Source organism: Amblyomma americanum, chromosome 4 (genome assembly GCF_052857255.1).
Source record: "Amblyomma americanum isolate KBUSLIRL-KWMA chromosome 4, ASM5285725v1, whole genome shotgun sequence".
NCBI classification, from domain to species: domain Eukaryota; kingdom Metazoa; phylum Arthropoda; class Arachnida; order Ixodida; family Ixodidae; genus Amblyomma; species Amblyomma americanum.
The window spans coordinates 144,296,238-144,317,997 of record NC_135500.1 but is presented as its reverse complement, the minus strand read 5'-3'; the positions used below and the strand labels follow the sequence as shown (position 1 = coordinate 144,317,997).

General features: G+C 44.0%; 1 protein-coding gene across 1 annotated transcript in view; it reads left to right on the top strand.

Annotated features, from left to right (window-relative positions):
- The window catches only part of LOC144128466 (transmembrane 9 superfamily member 1-like), a 109,875-nt gene that overhangs the window by 75,074 nt on the left and 13,041 nt on the right, over positions 1–21,760 (top strand). The window contains exons 6-10 of the mRNA XM_077661892.1: positions 1,163–1,345; positions 9,735–9,806; positions 11,225–11,369; positions 15,041–15,166; positions 18,039–18,131. Of these exons, the coding sequence (XP_077518018.1) occupies positions 1,163–1,345; positions 9,735–9,806; positions 11,225–11,369; positions 15,041–15,166; positions 18,039–18,131 (619 nt within the window). The remainder of the gene's footprint in view (positions 1–1,162; positions 1,346–9,734; positions 9,807–11,224; positions 11,370–15,040; positions 15,167–18,038; positions 18,132–21,760) is intronic.

Below are 21,760 nucleotides of genomic sequence, written 5' to 3'. Positions count from 1 at the left end.
TCAAACAATCTGCATTTTTTTGTGGATACCCACTTCACTTACTCACAATAGCAATGTCATCTTATAACCCTTTTAATGGATACAATGTCTCTGCTGGAGTGCAAGTGGCTAATTATGTGAAAGTGATCCTAAATTGCCAAGAAAGTTGAGTAATTTATATCACGCACAAGAACACTGTACAGAGTAGTCCGATTTCTTTCCATCTGTATTTCAACAGTCTTCTTAGTGTTCATGCTTAAACTTATGAAGTCTGCTTTTAATAAGGCTTAAGTAGTCCATTTTGACATCCATGCTCAGATTTACAGGGTGGCCTTGGTAGCAGATTTCATATGCAAGTCATGTTATGTTTCTCTTTATAAATTCTTGTGTGCATTGTTCTATATAGCAGAATGAGAGCCCCAATTGGCGTGTTGTGCATTCACCAATAAGTGTGGCACTGCTGCAGTGGCCTTGCATTAAAGTTTCTCATTTCACTGATGTCAGATATATCATTCATCATAATACATTGCTTTCTGGTAATGGGTTTTCATCACCAGCGAACATCACGCTGCCACAAGTGGTGTTGGTCACATCTCTAATTAGGCTGGTTTTGATAGAACTCTGACTAGAGATCAGCGGGTCTTCAATCTCTCTAGGCTTGAGAAGCCCCAGTGGCTTTCAAAAAGGGCTGAGAAACCCTTCATGTCTTGGTTTTCATCGCTGTCTGCCTAGCATGCGAGTTAAAATGAGCATGCAGACATATGTCCCCTCATGCAATGCCAAAATTGAATTAGAAATTACTGGCGACTTAGTGAAACAGTTTTCCATGAGCAGTGGCAGTATGATTAGTCCCAAAATAGAGTGATTTAAGGAAAGGTTGGGTTGTGGCATGCATGTATTTAGGTGCTGAGGGTACCCAGAAAGCACTCCAAGGGGCCCAAGGGTTTTGCGAAACCCACTTTATGGACTCTTGTTGTAGGGCAGCGTCATTTCTGTTTCCTTTCTGAGTTTCCACTCTAATATATATAGGGTTTTGTGTGAATGTGATAGCCTACATTTATCAAGCATAGCAAGTTTCAAAGCTAGTGTAGAGCTGTGTGCGAGCTGTATGATCTCTCCAGACAGCTTCCGTGTGCGTAGTGTTGGTGGTAAAGGTTTTCTTGTGTCGCGCATGCACACGCAGGTGATATCTGCCAATGTGACTGTGACGGATGGTGTACCCATGCTCCTGGATGAGATGACAGCTCCGTTGGACATCACACACACATACTCCGTCCGCTGGCTACCCACAAATGCCTCTGAACGAGCTCCAGGTGGACTCTCCAAGAGCGGCCCTCAAGGCTCTTTCTTCCCACAGACGCTGGAGGTGTGTGTGAACGCTCTGCTGTGGCAGTCTGTTTAGAATTTGCATGTTGCTGATAAAAACAACTACAGTGGGCATGCATAGCAGTCAGTGGCAATGTGGGTTGGCTTGAATGCCGTAATGTTCAGTTCTAGGTGACACCATTGGGGGGTTCATACTATCATGGTGGGTGGCTTCTTTGCTAATAAACAGCCTACAAACTTGCAAACATGCAATATGTTAGAATCTTGTTGTGCATCATTTTGCAAGGTAACCACTGGCGAAGCACGCACACTGCAAAAATTCTGAAGATTGTGAATATCCTTTCTTCAAGACACATTAGGTCTTTCTGTATTACGGAACCAAAATTTAACCAGAAAAACATCACACACATATGTAAAGTGGTACCACACATAAAAGCAACATGACAGCACATTCTTGGTAAGAAATGCAGCCTTGTTTGCTTCTGTGCTCAGGGTGCCATTCAGTTCAGTGCCCCAAATAAAAGTATCTTGAATGCAAAGAGGTTTTCCGATTTGGAGCAGGGTGCAACAGAAATGTTGATTTTACGTCCTGGTTATGTAATGCTGTTATGGCCTGTTATTGGGCCTATACAATTTATGAGCTTGGCAAAAGAATTAGGTTACTGCCATGTGCATGGGCATGGCACCGAGGATTTTGCTACTAGTATGTTACACATTCGCATGTTCCATTTTTGTTCTTTCCTTGCCTGGGTTAAGGGAAATCGCGTTTTATAGCACCTTTCAAGCACAGAAAGGTTATATAGCTCATGCAAGGATGTTTAGAGAATTAGCATGCCAGCAAAACATTTTTTCTTTATATGCAGTTGCCTCATAATTGGTCCATGCTGTGCAGTTGTCATGGACATATTTCAACAATAATATTTGTTTTTATTATTGTCTACTGGCGATTTCTTTTACTTAAATTTTGAAATAAAGCTCGAGGGGAGGGTGGACAGCTTTATCTATCTGACTACAACCTTAAAGCAGACTATCAGAAGCAGCTGGGCAGCATTCTTGACATTTCATTTCCTTAGTGGAATCTTTCTCAGAAATTATTTGCAAATATTTCACAAGGCAGCTTGTAAGGTTTAGATTGTGTTGTGGTTTAATAGGTTACCTGCAAGCTGCGGTAGATTTTGACAATCTCTAATCGTGCTAGTCAGCATCACTTACTGTTGATGCTCTTCTCGGTTCTCACGCACTGACTCTCTGGAAGACCAGCTTAATTTCAGTGTTTATTAATCGCTGTTGCACAAGGAAATATGCCAGAATTGTGCAACTGCAGGCAAATTATGTAATAGTTGCCTGGTCGGAACAGACTCTCCATAGTGCCATCGTCACTACATTTCATTGTGAAGAGCTGTAGCCTTTCCAACTGCTGCATTTTATTGGCTATTTTATAAAGTCAAGGGAGGACCACCGTTGTCTCCTCTTTCCCATGCTTCTGTCAGCCCTTTGCATTCTTTATGTGACTGTCATGTCGTTTGTAGTGTCATAAAAATGACATGCCATTGCTGGCCACTTTCCTTTCCCAAGGAGAGGAAGACATAAAGGTGGTATCGTATATTATGGCTCAGCATCAGGCATGTTGCACACATCACACCGGTGCACCAGCTGCACATGCTGATGTGCAGGTGTAGGATGCTAGCACAGCCGAGAAGAAACGGTAATTGAGGGGGAAGGCGAATGAAAGGATAGTAAAAGGAATAAATTAATGGATTAAATGTTATAGTAAAAAGCCTGTGGAAGAGAAAAAACAACTTTGGTGGAAGGTGATTTTGGATTCATTGAATGGGCACTGAAAGTTAGCACACACACTTGTTGCTTATATGGAAGTTTTGTTAAACAGCTTGTTCACATTGCATTCAAACAGTATTCACAGGTGGTGAGGTTCTTGCTTTTTTGTGAAAAAAATTTCGTGTCAGGATTCTGTGGTATAGCCACCTTACTGTATGAAGGACGAAATGGTTTTTAGCGTTCATGTTAGCAATTACAAATAAGCATGTGCCATTGAATCAGCGGCTGAGAGAGATTAAGTGGCGTACGACTGCGCTGCTGTTTACCTTGCGTGAATACACTCGTAAAAATGCACTTTTGAAGAGTAGGGAAGAGCTTGCTTACTTCTAGAACAGGTGAGACAAGCATGTGGCAGTGATCTGTAAGCAGCGGTTAAAGAGCTTTTTCATGTCTATAGATCCTAAGACATAGAAATGCCCTATTTAAAGCAAATATGTTAATTATTGCCAATTATAAGTTCCCTGTGGTGCAGTGACACCACCGTTGTGGAAAATCCGCCAAACTGCGCCAAGCCAGATAAGCTGCACCATCCTGATGAAAATCGGGAAAATTGCGCGCATCTGCTCCAAACTCGCTGCTTTCGAACATCAGGCAGACATAGCCTTCAAAAGGTTAACATCCGTTGAAGCCCACTTATAAGGAACATGACTGTCACGTGGCATTCTTTCCAGTGTCCCAAAGTTTGCAGTAAATGGACAAAAACGAATGCTGCAATATTGATTTTCATAATGTACTTTGTATGCCTTATGTATGCGCGAGCAGTCTTTGAACCGGTGAAGTTTTGATACGCTTTTTCCAGCCGCTTTACAAAACACGAGCAGCATATGTGCCATGATGGAGGTCCGCCAACATCCTCAGGCTTGCATGTCTAGAAACTCCCTTCCATCAGCATAATTCCGACTGGCAGGCCAATTAGGCCTAGCGTGAGTTAAACGATCGTGCGTTGCAGTTAATTGTGATGCAGATATAATTTGGTGGTGCGATTCACACATCCAGATATTGCTATTTCACCGTTTATGGCACGCTGCATTTACCAGAATATCATCTTTACAGAAACACTATTGCTGACCGCTGACGAGCGACATCTTGTGGAGAGCATAGGTTGGCACACTCACTCATGAGCACGCTCATATCACCTCAGTCACACTCACATCTCTTGGTGTGAGTGCAAGGTAGTGCTTGTGAGTGCAAGCGAGTAGATCTGAGCGTGGGTGGTCATGAGTGCGAGCGAGTGGATGTGAGTGCGAGTGGTCATGAGTGTGAGGGCGTGGAGATGAGTGATGAGTGGAAGTGAGTGATTGTGAGTGGACACGAGTGGCAGTGTATGTGAGTGGTGGGTGGATGCAACAGCGAAGTTTGCCACGTGTGTTTCGAGCTGAGGGTAGCAAATATTCACTGCCGAGGGTGCTTGAGGGCAGTACAGCATAAGGCAGCATGCTGGTGCTTTAGGATGGCCAAAGCAGAAGATTCTGCTGGCATGGGAATTGCAATCTTTCATTCCTGTTTGCCTTACTTGTTCACCATTGGCATGGGCGCAGGCCCTTTGCGGGTGCAATGAGCCGCTACACGTTGCCCCTGCTAGAAAGGTAGATGTTTCTCTTCAGGCCTTCTACACGGCTCAAGCTTATATACGCAGAGTTTCAATGCTTGCTGCTGAAATAATGACTGTCCACTTCTCGGCATTAATTAGCAAAAGATGGGATCTCAAGTACTGCAGTGGACGCTTAAGCTCTCCTGCGCCCGGGTGTATGCATTGTACAACACTGCCCTGGCCATAATTATTTGATTGAACCAGACCAGGAGCCGGCAGAGCCTTCTATTTTCTATGCAAAATACTTGACCTACTTGGCCCGGCTCTCGAACTACACAAGCTTGACTCAAGCTTGGAAACGAGTGAAAACCAAGCGCACTATTTGGCAACGCCAAAGATTCTCCTCTCTGTCATATAACTTGAAGGAGCCCTGTGACGTAAATCAGACGTGTGGTTATTTTTTCTTGCATGCATCGAATGAAACGTGATGATCCCTTGATGCCCATGGAGATAGGCAAAAAGGTAATATTTGTGTTTTAATCTGCTACAGAAATGCTCATTTTGTGCCGATGGCAACGAAACAGTCCAGTAATTTTCGGCAGTGGATATGAGGTAGCAAAATTGGCCACCCCCTTTTTGATTGGCTAGGTGCATAGTTTGAACTTAGTTCTTCTATTCTTGGGAAAGGGATCCAAAATATAATGTCTGTGAGTATTGTCAGCTTTTCGCTTGAGAAAAAACTACAAAAAAATTTTGAGGGTACTTAAGTCTGCTTACATGGAGGAATGCGAAAGCATGTCTTTGATCTTGATCTTGATTTCTTTTTCTGACTCACAAATGGTGTGTGGCATTTCGTTATTTCCGGTTACATTACACTACACCAGTTCGTCATTTCCAGTTATGACGTACTACACCATTTCATCATTTCCAGTTATGATATACTAGGCCAGCCCTTCGACTCTTCGTCATTTCCGGTTAGGTCACAATTGTGGTATGGAAATAGGTTTTTGAGGAAAGGAAAGGGAGCAGTAGCCCTCTCATCTCCACATCTCAGTGAACAACTCAACAGTGTCTTAAGGGAACAGGTAAAGCTCAAAAAGCGTGCAACTGAAGATGCATATGTCATCAATTTGAAATCCTGTTGCAAGATAGCCTCCAACTTGACTAAAGCATGTAAGCTATATGCAAAGAGAAATGCTATGACACCACCCAGAACGCTGTACAACGAACAGTTGCTCTAAATTTTGGCAAGAATGTAGTCGGGAATGCTGCCACCATATTGAGGTCAGGTAGTCTTGTATTTCATCTACACCTTCGTAAACTTTGAGTCTCACTGAGTCAATTAAATCCAACTCTGACCCATACGAGGTCACTTGAGAGGCACCACTTCCTACGGACATGGTCTGCGAACACGGTCTATGGACATGCTCTGTGGACATGCTCTGCAGACAACTTCCGGTGATGGCTTTCCATTTGCATGAGCCATTTAATGCTTTCGCATTACTAAAGCAGTGCAAGCAAATGAAATCTAATAAGAAACAAGCTAGGGGCGACAAATTTCATTTTACTTCAAAGTATGGTGGAAGTGAGTGCTACTGTTCAAACTGCCGATACCGAGAAGGCAGTGATGAAAAACGTCCAACGGACACCATAGCCAAAAGTGTAACAAAAAGAGAACAGGAGACTGAGGGCGGGGGCGGGTGCAGTGGTTGGGATGGGGGCATAGGGGAGTTCCCTTATAGACCAACACCATGTTACAAACTAAGCGGAAGTTCACAGCAGCCGGACCCACCTGGAAGTGAAAAGTAGGCTTAACGCCCATAGGAATACATGGAAGCAAAAGTTTTCAAAGTAGTTTCCTGATTTCACAATGCAGCTATGATGTCGACCCTTATTGAAGAACAGGCAAGTTCATTCTAGCACAGGTGGTGAAAGTATGAAGTATCATTTCGAAGGCAATGTATTTTTAAAACACCATGAAACGTGCACTTAGGAGTTGCCCGCCGCTGGGGGTATGAGGCAGTTGTGCGACCCATACGAAACACATGTAAGCAGAACTTACCAAATTATTTTTCTCATTTGATAGAGCACCCATGGAGGCATCCTATCGTTAACAGTTGGCAAGTGCTTTGAAGAAGAGTGTGACGAAGTACACTTCGTCATTTCAAAGCTATCTTTTTCAAATGCCACAATAAATTTGGGTCATGAAGCCGGACATACCCCCAAAAGGCTCTCTGTCTGCTGGGTGTTTCCTCAAATCGCGCAAGCTTCTCGTGTAGTCTGACATTTCTGCCGCGCACGTTACATTCCCATGCAAATAATGCCATTCAAACGACAGCAAGGTTTGCATTGCAGACAATCTTCAAACAGCACGGTAAATTAACTGCGCATTATAGCAGACAACTAAACCTTAATTACACACATATGTGGTGCTGGTAGATGCCGGAGGGGGCCGGGCCTATCATTTTAAGACGCCGTCTGCTACAGTGCGTGGTTCTGTTTAATGCGCTTTTCATGGCATTTGAGAGGTGATTTTCCAGGTAATGCTGTCTAGGCTGTCTAGTTTGAACGACTGTATTAGTGAGAAAATGTAGTGCACGCAGAAGCACGTGGGGCTACACAAGAAGCTTGCACGACTCGGAGAAGCACCCAGCAGATAGAACACTTTTTAGGGGCATGTTCGGCTTCACAACACACATTTATCTCGGCGTTCTAAAATAATAGGTTTGAAATGACGTAGCATACCCTCACATTCTTCTTCAAAGTACTTGCCAACTGTTAACAAATAGCTGCCTGCATGGGCACTCGGTGAAACAAGAAAAGTATGTCTGAAAGTCTTGCTCGCAAGTGTTTCAATGGGGTGCACTCCAGTTCCGTGCCACCTGCAAGGAATCATACCCTGCGCACTTAACGTTAAAAATACATTGCCTTCAAAATGATGCTTCATGCTTTCAGAACTTGTTCCAGGATGAACTTGGTTGCTTGGCTGTTCTTAACGAAGGGACATCAAAGATGCACTGTGAAATCAGAAAACTGCTTTGAAAATTTTTGTTTCCATGTATTCCTACGGGCACTAAGCCTTCCTTTCACCCCCATTTTTACCCTTGTCATCCCAGCCAGCAACAGCTGCGCTACCGCATCTTGCTGAAGTCTCAGATCAGTGTTGATCTATAGAACTTACCATAAACAGGTCGAAGGGTGCCGGCATGTTGGACACTGAACTGCGCTCGTAGAACAGGAAAGAGTTTAGTATTAAGCTCCCCAATGCGCTCGCCAGAGAAACAGAAGAAAAAAAAATGTGTTTTAGAGGGTTACGAAAAGGCTCTTGTCTACAACCTGGATCCGGAACAACACCACCGGCAATTTGGGCTGCTCCGGGCTGCCCTGCAAAGTCAACAACTGCTTACAAGGTTCCGCTGCATGTGTGCAGGGCACAGTTTTATTTTTGTATTTTCAATATTGTAAGCGGAAAAATTTGTTTGCACGCTTCGATTGCAGCAATTCTAGTCGCAATGATATCTGGACAGCGTGAGGAATCTTTTGAATCGGATACCTTGATTTCCTCTAAGAACTTCTGGATAGGGCTTTTTTCCAGTAATGTCCTATTGTTTCAGAAGGGCATACACTGCAAAATGGCTGACAAGTTAGCTGCCTACGTGCTCTTTCATGAACGTTTGCTCAACCAATGACGCTGCAGACTACAGTAGAATAATTATATGCAGTGTTAGCACCTCCTATGCCCACACAGATCCGCACGTGTCTCCGCACGCATTGCCCTGAAGCAAGAACACAGCACTAGTTTCTCAAGCATACTTCAGACAGGGATTATGCACAATGTAAACAATGTACTGCATGGTAGGCATGTCCACATATTGCTCACGCATACCTGCTCTGGCTAGATGAAGCTAGCCCTACTCTTAACTATGCCCTAAAGTAAGCCCAAGAGGCTGTTGTAAAGGGATTAATAATAGCCACTGCCCTTTTTTCATGGGCAAATTTGTACTTGTGGCCCATTCTAGCCATTTCTCTTTCTGTGAGGCACTCGCTTGACCTTTTGAGAAAAAAACAATTTCCCATGCTGCGAAAGGTATTCATAGTCACCACGTGCTTCCAGTGTGTTCATGCAGACACACGGACACATTATCGTCAAGGCAAACTTTACACTGTTATTTAGAGACAGTTAAAAAACGTGTCTAAGCATCTTAGTTGGCACTAAGCAGGCACTCATCATCTTAGTAGCAAGCGCAAGAGCACACTTGTTTAACGTTGGTTCGGGCCATGGAAGATGCGTGCTAAAGACTTGTTCCTTCAGGCATTGAGTCAGCCTAAAAGCCTGACAAGAGCTTGAGCGGCTAACCGCCACATCTGTGCGACCCAGGCTATGCTATGGAGGCCACGAGCATCATCAGCTGCAGCAGTAAATCTCTCATTCCCCTCTGGTTTCAACAAGCAGGGAAACAGTGAGTGAGTGAGAGTGAGAGAAAGTGTGTGTGTGCGTGTGCATGTGTGTGTGGGGGGGGGGGGGGGACACGAGCATGAACATGAATATGAGGGGACATGAGGGCTAGTGAGTGGTCGTGAGTGTGAATGTTCATAAGTGTAAATATTATAAATGTGAGTAGACATGAGTGTCAGCTTGATTGAGCCACCACTCATGGTGCCGAGGTATCGTGGAGAGAGCCTGTGCTGCCGGTACATGCAGTGTAATCCAGCAATGCATAGACTGCCATATTATCAGAGCTTGAGGAGTGGGAGAATATGCACAGGCCATGAAAAGCAAATAGTGGCTGCTTGAAGTTGTGCAAACAGGGGCAGCTGGGAAACCGAGGGCCGGCTGCAGAAAGGAAAAGTAGTGAATGATAAAGAAAAAATGTGCTTTCAGAGTAGCGTGAAATGTTTCATGCAAAAAAAATTTGCCTGGATGTTTTGAATGCTATCGGTTTGGTGCATGTGTTAATGCTAATTTCAGCAGTGACATTCTGCAGCAAGACATGCTGGTATGCTGATATAACTTGGGTCTTGCGAGGCTGTGGTAATTTTGTGTTACCCAATCTCTTCCTAGATTCACTGGCTGTCAGTGATCAACTCTTTGGTGCTGATTTTCCTGCTTTTGGGCTTCATTGGTGTTATTCTGGTGAGTACTGTCTGATTTCCTTTTGCTCTTTTTGTTGAACTGTTTTTGTTGAACTGTTTTTGACAAAAGTATGTACTACTTCATGCTCATGAAGCAAGACATACCTGTGCATGAAATATGTGAAGTGGCTGCTGTACAGCAGATTCTGTTTTCATGCGCTTAACTTGAGAAACTAAACAAAATAATTTCACATGTTTTATAGAAAGCATATATCCCTTTCCATCCTAACTTGCTCCTTATTAAGGAAAAACTACTTGTTGCTGGTTTTTTGAGAAGGAAAAGTTTTGAAATGAACTTCAACATTTTAAAACACTCGACTTCTTCAACACATGAAGCATATTTAGCGTTGCATTTGTTCCATGATAACCTCAGTCATTTGAGCACCATAAGTAAAACAGCAGTGATAGGTGTGCTCTGTTGAAACCAAGCTGCTAAGATATGAGTGCATTGTCTTATTAGTGTGAAAGCATCTCTTGTCTCATGAGTGGCGTGTACTGGACTTGTCATCAGAGCGTGGCGGCAGAGGTTGTTGTCCATTATTGGGGTAAATAATAGAATAGTTGATGAAATAATTATGCTATTGACATGGGTATATAATTAATTCACCAATCAGGCTAATTATATGACTAATTAATTAATTTGACAAAATAATAATTAGTTGAATGGGTCAGTTATTTAACAAAATAATAGGTAATTTAGTTGGATCATAAATAAGTTAATCACTGAAACGTCGGCGGTCCTCCCTTTTTCTCTCGCTCACTCTCAATGCCGACTTTGGCTGCATAATCGGTTCGCGGCGTTGCCATTGCCCGTGATGCGGTTGACGCGCTACTGTGAAGCCATGTTCGGTGACCACGTTCTGTGGGTCTGTATGCACAAATTATTTAAACAATTGAGTATGAGTACATTCAATTAAGTCACCAAAATGATTAATTGTGTAATTGAGTGAATTAAATAATAAATTTGATTATTGAATTTTTACATTCATGGGTAATTTAATGAACTTTGTTACTTACTTAATTATTGAGTCAATTAAATTAACTAGTTTATTACTAAGTTCTTTGGTGTGCTTACTAGATGCTCTAGCAAAGGGACCCACGTCTTCAGGTGTAGTAGGACCAAAGTTAGAACGAAGACACGACTTAGAAACGACAAAGGCATAAAGAAACGAACACGCAGCAACATAATCGGCAGCAGCAAAAGAAATACTTTTGCATTACTGCACCTAAGCAGAGTTAAGTGCACCCCTGGAATTTTTTATGTTATTATGTTGGTTCTAAGGGACACTAGTAACACGCATTAATTTAGTTCAAAGTTTTTAATGTACTGTGTTTTATTACTGACGACAGCTTACGTGATGCACAGCAAGGTGGGTTTACGTGATGCTTTCATGGCTCTCCAATTGTTCCTTATTTCAGACACGTGTCCTCAAGAATGACATTGCTCGGTACAACTCACTAGAGGCCAAGGCAGAGATGGACGTGGAGGAGTACGGCTGGAAGATCATCCATGCTGATGTCTTCCGGTTTCCACCTTACAAGAACCTCCTCTGTGCCATTCTGGGTAAGTGCAAGTGTACCAGTGGCGCAAAATTGTGCTGTTAGCCAGCCTATACTTGGACTTAGTGTTTGATAGATAGATGTGCTAGTTGATCTACGTGACTAAGTTAATAGATAAAAATAAATAGAGAAGTGGGTTGTGTAAGACTCTGAAGGGGGTAGCATAGGCCAGCCATAGTTCAGTTGCTCATAACATGGCAGCATTCCTTTCTTTTTCAATGTCTTCAAGCATCAGGTCCTTTTTGCAGTTAGCCCTACAGTTCAGTTTGAAGGGCTTTCAGATACACACGGTTCTGCATACTTTCGGTAGTATTTATCTCTGCTGTGCACCAAAAATTGAGCAAAAGAAACTTGTGCTTTAGAATAATTCTTGGCGATGGAAAATTTGTGCCTGATGTCCTCGGTCCTTCGGACCAGCAGTCAGCGCATACGGCCATGCTCTTCAGGAGAGCAAGCTGCTGGGCTAATTGGTGATGCATGTTGTAAACAAGGAAGTGCAAAATACCGGATGAGGGACAGAGTAAGGGACACAAAAACAGGTTCACGAGCGCTCGTTTCCAGCAGCCTTTTAATGCTCAGGAAACTATTGGCACAAGAGCAGACTGTAGTGCCTCTTCAGGAAGAAACTTCAGCTATAATTGTGCCGATAGATTTGATGACACCTTGTTTAGGCTTACCTTTCTGGACCACAGAAAAACTGTCCACTAAGTAGCAGTACGCTCTAACCGAAAACAGTGTAAATATATCCAGTGACGTGGTAAAACTTGAGACCTAAGGTATTCCATAAAGGAAGGCATACACGGAAGCTTATATTCACATAGGACTATGCAGGACATTATTTATGTCTGCTGCTGAAGTAGCCTTCTAGCTACTAATGCAGCCTGGTAAGGACTTACACTAGGTTACAACTGCTCTGTAGGCCGCATATTTGTGTAAGCAAACAAAAGCACATCTAGCGCTCACGCAGTCACTCTAGCGTTGGTGCCTGAGCTCTCTTCAGCTTCCTCATTAGTGTCGCTTGCATTGGATGACGTTTCGGCAGTGGTGGGGGCAACATAGTCACTATCAGACCACGCTTGAGAAGTCTCAACTGCACTATGTGTGTCTTAAACATTCAAAAGGTGACGGTTTTTTTCTGCGTGTTCCCACTGCAAAAATGCCCCGAAGAGTCCTAGGCGGCTGCGGCGGTGCAGATCGACACTCGGAGCTTCGGCCTGGTGCGAGGCATGCTGCTGAGGGATGTCACATGGGAAACACTGGACATGGAAAACGCGTGATCCTTGACAACGCCAATAACATGGCAACGCAGCGAGATAGGGTGGAATTGCACCCGTGCAATGAGGCCAGTAAGCCAACAATGCAGCAATGGCGTCTGAGAAATCGTGGAGGCAAACGAAAGTTTACGGTGGCCAACCTCAACTGCAGAGCCGTGCTGCGGAGATGCCGAGACTCGTGACATTGATAGTTATGATGATAGACACTTCCGTGCAGCTCAGACCAGGACCGCTTTGGCACTAGCACATGCGAACGGGATGTTAGTGGAGCATCGATTGTGGGGGGGTACTGTCACGCCCCCTGCAGCGGGAGGGGAGAGTCTCTCCGGGCGTGTCAGCAACTGCAAGCGTCGTCACATATTGTGCCTTGTCATTGCATGTCTCTCCCGACGCTTTGCGATCAACACGTTACGAGCACCGGTGAAGTTTCCTAGTACATAGTGTGCGGTGTAGTTCATGGCTGCTTTATGAGTGACTCCTGCAGCCTCGTACATGATGATACGTAGGAATACTAACAGGGACGCTTGAAATAAGTCATCGTGCCATAAGCAGGCACCAAATGCATGAGGTTCAATAGAAGCAGAGTCGAGGATTTCACGGGACTATGTCCTAAGGGGAACTACCGCTTAAGCGTGTGCAGTTTAACAAGATTTTTCTGTATAAAATTATAATGTTTCGAGTGTAATTTAGTGCAAGACAGTCGATGGCAAATCCTCCGCAGGGTGTTTTTTGTATACGTTGAGCCAGCTTATGATGAAAACCTCGCTGGGTTGCTTTGTGCTGTCACTTGCACAAGATCATAATTTTTTGTGACAAGGCAATTTTACACCCTGATAAGTATTGCACCTCCTTTGGGGTGGCTATGATGGTGCTTTGACTGGAGCTAATGAAAACTTTGGCTGCCTGGGAGTGCCCAAATTTTATGTTCTGTTATCTCCTTTTGTCTCTGACTGCTGGGCTCGTGACTGTATCATTGTGTGCTTATTGCTTTGAGCTTCACGTGCACCGTCATGCTTTCCTGCAGGGAACTAGATAACGTAGGGCGAGGCGGGAGCGGTTATGCGTCATACATTCAGAGTTAATTTTTGTTCTTGTACAGCGAGGGGTGCTAGTTTGGGGGTCGACGCATAGGCGGCAATATAAAGTATACATTGCACGTTATGACCTTTGTGGAGTTCTTTGTAAAGTTTTTTAGGACGTGTTCACATATTTTTTGCCTAATTTGCACACCTCCTTTTTGAAGCGTTAATTTGAAAGAAAAAAAGTGAGTAAATTACGCCAGTAAATACGGTAGATTGAATTTTTTTGTTAATAGGGTGGATAGCTGGGTTAAGTGGTGTATTCATCAGCACTCTGCAACAGTGAATGAGACAGCGACAAAGAAAGATCCTTTTATGTAAGCGCCTCAAGTTACTGCTGCAGAGTTCTGATCAATTTTTCGGTTTTAACCAAAAAAACAAACGGTCACAGAACACAGTGGAAAGCATGGAAGCCATCGATGCGGCGACAGAGTGGTGTCATTGGATTAAGCAATGTTATGGTTTTAGATGCATTGCTTTGTGACCTTAGACATGCTCCACTGCTGACCAGGAGCTCGACCTCATTACTAAATATGATTGCTAGCTTAGCACTGCTTTGCTTGATTGAGCTAGTTTTTTTACACTGGATGTATGTAATGACACTGACAACGTTTGCAGCAGGTTACCAGCAAAGTGAAATCATACATAAGCGTCACGAAAAACTCTCATGTTTTGGCTTTCGCGACTGTTCAGCAGCAGTTTCATCTGCATCTCTCTCGCTCAACCCGGAGTACAAGCAGGCTATGACAACCCAGTGTTTGGAACTAAACCATCGCTTTTATTTCACGGTCGAGTCACTTAAGTCCCACAGTTTTATTTTTTTCTTTTGGCAGTGGCATTTCACCTTGTAAGAACTGCTTTAAATATGAGCATTTGTGCATTAATTACTGCTACTTCAACTGCTCAGGCTAACAAACCCAAAAGTTCTAACTCCTTTGCATATTTTTGCAGTCTCAAAAAGAAAAATGAAGCAAGTGCTATTAGTAGAATAGTAGTTAGTAGTAGTAATGAATAAGGTAAGCATTGCGAACTTGTTGGAGTGCATGGACTCTCTGAAGATGCATAATTCATCATGCTATTCTACCTTGTCTTGTGAGATGATGGTACACATTTTGTTCTTGATTGCAGTTTCTTTTCTGCCCTATGTAGTCACTCACATCTGCTTATTAATAACTTTACTTGTGCGTTATCTTATAAGATGCCCCTACTCCCAGGGTGAGATGAGTGCTATTCTGGGAATGTAAGCGTGCCCAGTAGTGACATCAGGAAGAAAAACGTCAGAAATTTACAGCTTGTGTTTGATTCTCTCCCATCTTTTGCAGGTGTGGGCACACAGTTCCTATGCATTGCTGTCGGTGTGCTTCTCATGGCCCTGCTGAGTGTGTTCAACGTGCACAACCACGGTTCTATGAACACAGCCATCTGTGTCCTTTATGCCTTGACATCCTGTAAGTTTCTGTAAGACCACGTTGACGATTCACGGCACAATTCGAACCGATTTTCTCAAGGCCACAGAAGGTACCATAAAAACCTGCTCATAATACGGAAAAAGTTTCATCCGCGTATTATGCAAGTGAGCAAAACTCACTGAAAGCATTTCTTTGCACTGCATTTCACGCTTGACTCAGTAACTGAGGCATACGCACCATGAGGCATACATGAGGCATGAGGCATACGCACATGAGGCATACGCACCATGCTCATTCGCATTCATCCTCACCACACAGCAGGCATTGGAAAGGGGCACACACCTCCTCGTGCCCGGTGCTGGCTTGCTTCCCCCTTTCGCACCAGCACACTGGACCAGATAATTTCATGCTGTGATGACAACAGCAACTCATACTCGCCCTGGCATTCGCGACAGCCACGCAGTCCTCAGATTGTTGTAAACCAGTGTGGCACTTCCAGCACATGCACAGTGCACCTGTTTGCATCTCGCACTACACATATGTGCAGACCGGCTCTGGCATATGCACATAAGTGTGTGTCGAGGAAGTGTCCGTGGAGCCTGGGCTTTAGCAGTCGCCGTTGTTAGGTGTACAGTCTTCCAAGAGTCCCTTGTCAGAGATATCTGCAGCACCACTGCACACGATCGATATCCCGAATTTATTTAAAGTGTGAACGACGAGCTCCTCTGGTGTGCTGGCTCGAGTGTCCGCGATCTAACTTAAGAGCATAGCTGGAGGGGGCCATTTCAGCCGCAACTGCAGGCTCCGCCTACCTCATGCAGTCCACGTAGCAGCGCGTCACGCTGTGCTGATGTTTTCGGCAGCTACGATTGATTTTCTTTTAAAACCAGCTGTGCACTGCTTTCGTGGTCCCTACGCGGTCGTCCTGCTTCTGATAGTGTGGTCATCACAAGGTCAGCGTGGTGATGGAATGTCGGCAGAATCTTAACTACCAGCCGACGCGACTGCTAGATAGTGCTTCCTCTAGCTGGAAGCCTGATGGTGGTAGCACTATATCATAAAGAGACCGGAACTGTGAATTTGGTGAAAATTGTTTGGATCCAACTAAGAGGCAGAAATCTGATATGCAAAAACTGGAAGAAAAACTCTTATTATACGCAGTTTTTTTTTTCACAGTACCTTAAAGCGACACTGAGATCAAATAAGCTGGCCTGTATCAATACAGTACTGTGGTATAATGACGAAAGTAGAGATGATTTTCACTGGTAAAAGTTCCTTTAAGCTAGCGAATGCCCAAAAATAAAATACAGGTACAATATCAAAATATGATGTGCGTGCACAGAAATGTAAACTGCTTGATTAGGCAGGATAACAGTAAGCAACTTGTATTTAGCCACGTAGTTTGAGCAATAAAATGGAAGCCTTGAATGAAAGCCACATGACCGGCAACTAAAAACAGCATGATGGTAGTAAAACCTCATTGAAACCTCACTAATTTGGACTTCAAGGGATCGGAAGAAATGCTCAGATTATACAAAAGTTGAGTTACAAAATGCCCCTGCCCACACCTTGGGAAAGAAAAAAAGGCCAAAAATGTGGTGAAGCCTGGTGAGGGGGCTCCGCCCCACAAACAGTGAAAAGCCTGCAATGAGTGCACTGTTTTGACATGCTGGAAAGCTAAAAAATACTTCTCGTTGTGTTTCTCTTCGTGTATGCGTTGGGAGGCTTCGCAGATGAAGTTTTTAGAGTTTCGCCATGGCATGAAGCGCACACATGCCCATTGATGCCTGGAAACAAACTTGCCGGCTTACTCACAAGCTCAACGCAGTGCCACAGCACTGCAGCTTGCTATCGAGGACTCATAGGGATGCTGAAAAACCACCTCTGGCATGTTAAACTTATACGTGTAGTGGCGCGTCGCTGGCAACTGACCATCCGTGCACATGATGACCAGAGTCGCTGCTAGAAATTGCACACGATCATGGTGCAGGCCACTTCAACAGCTAATGGGGTTCAAGAATAGCGAATGCATGTTTGCGCACAGTGAACACAAGAATTTTGCAGGAAATTATGCTTCATATTACATCATTCATTGTACACAAACGCAGGTGCAATGATAAAGTGGCACCATCTGGTTTGGATGAAGCAATTTCTTGAACAAACCGATGCTCGTTAGTCCTAGGAGCTACTGAATGGTCCAACGAAATAAAAAACAGGCCAAATTTGTCGTTCATCCAATTTGTTAAAGGCAAGATAAGATGAAGCGAAAGCCCCGTCCCCAATTTATAGCCAGTTGACGTGCTGAAAAACGCAGTAACACCGATGAGTTCACTCCAAATCGACATAATCAACATATTCGATTATGACAAACTCAGAATGCAGGCCCAGAACCAAGCCTAGCAGCGTCCAAATGTGATCTATCCACGCGATAAACATCGGACAAGAAAGCAAACAAGGCGCCTTTGTACTGTTTTCTAGGCACTTTAAACTGGGTCTTTAGATGATATGACCAGCTATTGTGGTGTTGCCATAGTCTGATTTATGAAAGCCAGCACAGTTTTTGATCGCTGCTTAATATTCGGAAGTTCTCGAAATTTAATTTCCCGAATCGAATACAAACTGAATAACAAACATATTCTATTCGTTTTCAAAGTTTCGGATATTCACACCTCTAATATAATATTAATAGGAAGCTCAGTGCAGCATCTATTGTTGAATTAGCCACATGGCTGCAAAAATGCAATATTTTGTCTCTACAAAAGTTCCACATGTGACCACTAGCAGTAGCTTTGAAAATGGTTTCAGACATGGAATGTTGCTTTAGACGCAGAATTTCTATCCTCCTTGGTAGTTCGTGAACTTCCTTGATGTGACTTGCTGTGCATTGGAGCATCTGCCTTTGCACTTGCAGGCATTGCGGGCTTTGTGTCTTCCAAGATGTACCGCCAGATGGGCGGCACCAAGTGGGTCACCAATGTCAACTTGGTCTCGTGCCTTTTCTTCAGTGAGTATAGCCTCCTTTTCCCACCTTCTGCTGCCATGGCCGGGAATAGCTTACGGTGCACCTTTTAAAAACTGTAGACTGTTGCACAAAAAAGTTTGTTACCGGTTATGTTGCATTTTTTACATTCACCAAAGTTGTTTTCATGGAGAGTTGTTGTGCACTCGAGAAAGGAAAACAATGAACGAGTGCAATGAACCATCTAGCCCAGATAAAAGTTCTTTTAAACTGTAAGTTGCTGTGCAGGTTAAAAAAAAAAACATGGTAAGGTATGCGGGTTTCAGTGCCGTAGTGGAAGGCTCTGAATTAATTTCGACCACTTGATGTTCTTTCGCGTGCACTAACATCGCACAGCACGTGAGTGTTCTTGTATTTCACCTTCATCAAAATGCTATGAAGAGCCATGGAAACTCCTTGGCTGTCGTTGCCCAAAATCATGCCATTTCTGCTGAAGCAACCTTTTTTTTTTGTTTAATGGACAGATAATTATTAGCCTCCCCTTTGTATCGGAATGGTGACAAATGTCACCTAGCCACTACTTCCTAGCGTGCTCAGTATCTTCAGATTAAATGCCAATTTTCCTCCGTTTTCCTAACTACTCTCTTCATCTTTTCCACCTAGTTGTTGTCTGCTCGTCTCTTACTTGTTTCTGCTCTTTGCTCAACTTCGTGTTTTTTGCCAATGTGACTAACCTTATGGAAGTTCTTATTGTTTTTATGGTGCAATTTCAATTAATCTTATCCCATTGAATTCAGAAAGAACTGAACTGTAGAGCTCTGCTATTTTTTTTTTTGATTGAGTCGAAACATCAAAATTTGTGAAGAATATTGTGACCTAATTAATTTCATAATTATGGTGTTTCAACATAATCGGACATTTCATGTGATTATGTATCTCAATAACAATATACTGTATATACTCGCTTAATGGGCCCACTTATTTTCCTGAAAAATTGGCGTCAATTTGGGGGGAGGGTTCATTACGCGGGAAAAAAGTTTCAACGGATTTCTTTTTTTGAGAATCGAAATTTCATGATGTGCTGCCCACCCGTACGTCCGTCTGTCCGTCCATCCATCATCGACAAAAGCACGCGGTCCGATGCATTCATGTCAGCGGTGTTCTGCACCGTTCACTTCTGAGGAGTTCTCTGTATCACAGCGCGATCCGACGATTTTGTGATAGCCAGTAGCGCTGGAAAATCGCGGTGAGATAAAGCGAACATGCTGTCAAGGTTAAGTGCGCATTGTTTACGCAAGGTTGAACAAACATGCAGGATGGTGAGGGGTTAGGCATTTTCGCTCTCGATCTCAAGCTCACCAAATCTCTTGAGGGGGTCTGAATGTCCTGCTTCCTTCACAGCATTTCGGTGTAGAGGATATTTTATAGGTTTCTGGTTTAAACTGCTATGTTCCTCTCCAATGCTCTAGCGCTCACTGACTTACTAAGCCTGGCGCACAACGTCATGGCGCTGTGCCAAGTTCGCCTTCGATAGGAGCTCTCGTCAAAAGATAAACAAACACGCCATGATGTTATCGGCGCGCTGCCAAGGTCTGCACTGCAGTCGGCACGAAAACGGAGGAACGCAGTACCAAAAGCTAAAGGATTAAAAAGAAAAATTTTCATGATCAATAGTGGTGGCCGAGTTCATTATGCGAGTGGGTTCAATATGTGAGTATATACGGTAGATAGCATAGCTCCGAATTGGTAGGTCTTTGGCTACAGCTTCGTTTCAATCTGAACCAAAAATTATTGGGGGACGATGTCTTACCGACACGTAAAAAATTACCTATTAGGCTTTAATTATTTTCCCATAATATGGGAAATGATTGAGATACTATACTGAAGCTATTGTATTTTCGAAAAACAGGAGGAAAAAATACATTTACACGTGTAATTATATTATGATTTCTGTAATAATAAAAATTTTTTAAGACATTCATACCTTTCAACTGCGAAAATGTCTGTGGCATCATTGTGTGCAGTACAAACAAGATTCAAATTTGTCCTCTCCTTTTGACACTGGGCATGCTGTCCATGCACTCTACACATTTGTATACTTTGACACTGACGCATTGCAATGGGCTACACGGACACACACAGCTAAAGGACTGAGGAATGCGAGATGTTTTAGTGGCGAAAAAAAGCAGTAATGTCATGCACTCAGGGGCACTGTATTTGCAGGATGGCGATGAGGCAGAATGAGGGTCAGTAGATTCGCAAAAAGGCTGCATTGAGAAGTACATCCTGACTTGCTGCACACACCTTGGGCATCATAGTAAGCTTCCAGCCACCTTTAAAAAATCCCGTCTGGAACAGTTGTCAAGTCTCTCGGCCAGAATGAATGCTTGTTTGTCATCTCCTTCACATATTAACAGAAGCGAGCAGAAGCGCCATCGATGCCACATTGATGAGTGTCTGAATAATGGTGGTACTACATGAACTAGAGCAGCTAATGGCGATTCCTGCTGAGGTGCCACAGTGAATTTTCTAAAGGGTTCATTGTTTTCATGGAGTACTGTCAATGAAAACTAGCTCCTTGTTCTTGAAAATTTTAATTGATTGCCTTGAGACATGCTGTTCGCATCCATTATGAAGGACAACACGAAGAAAACACGAGGATCAAAGATACAATGCGTACTACAGTTGAGCACGCTTATAACAAACATGAGCGTCACACGGCTTCCGTTTGTTATATCCCGAAGTTCGTAGTAAGTGGACCGCAGCTTTAAAGACAGTTGCTTGTCAAAACACAAATTTTTTTTTTTTTGCGAAAAAGTCCCTGATGGACATCTGTTATTGCAGCACAGATCTGAGCAGGGAGGTTTCGAGTTTATTTAAAGCATAAGCGTGCTCTTCGCCGAGGCCCTTGGCATTGACAAGTTGTCTGAGGCTCTCTATGTAGCCCATTGCTACAGGCGCGCTTATAGGTGCTGGGCTCCGAAGTTTCATCCTTATCTGATTCCTCCACGTCACTCTCGTCCCGCAAACGATGCCCTCGTCCGTGCATGGTTTCGCGGTGTTGCCGTTATCATCGACAGAAATAAAATCATTCCAACCAATGTAATGACGCCCCCATGTTGGAGTCGACGACGCGATGCCACAAATCGCCGCCGGGCTGGTCATCTTCTGAAGCATCAGGCTCGCATAGACACTGTGTCGACGCCGGCCTTGCGAAAGCAGTTCCGCTCCCCAGTGGCCGTCACCTCCACCCAGGCCGCTTTCATCATCTCTACCACTGAATACAATGGAAATGGGCACGGTGTTCCTGTCCGTCATCACGAATTACAACCAGGGCCCGAGGTTTGAACGAAGCCAAAGAAACGTCCGCACCACAAAAAGAGTGACAAAAGTGCACGATGGGGTAGACGTGCAACGTGCACAGACGGCAATCAAGCTAAAGATAGAGACGCACAGCGCCAGAGGAGAGACCAGTGAGGACCGTCCGTGAGTGTCAGTGCAGCCACCTCTTGGCTCCCACGGAAGGCCTGTTTCACGGAGCGTGGCCTCCACGATCAGCATCGGCGGTGGCGCGGTTGGTCGCAGAGGCCACGCACAGATTTGTAAGAGAGTGAGGAGAGGGGAGCGGAGTTGCGAGGAGGGGCGGGAGGGCTGTCTTGGGAGGCGCATCGACG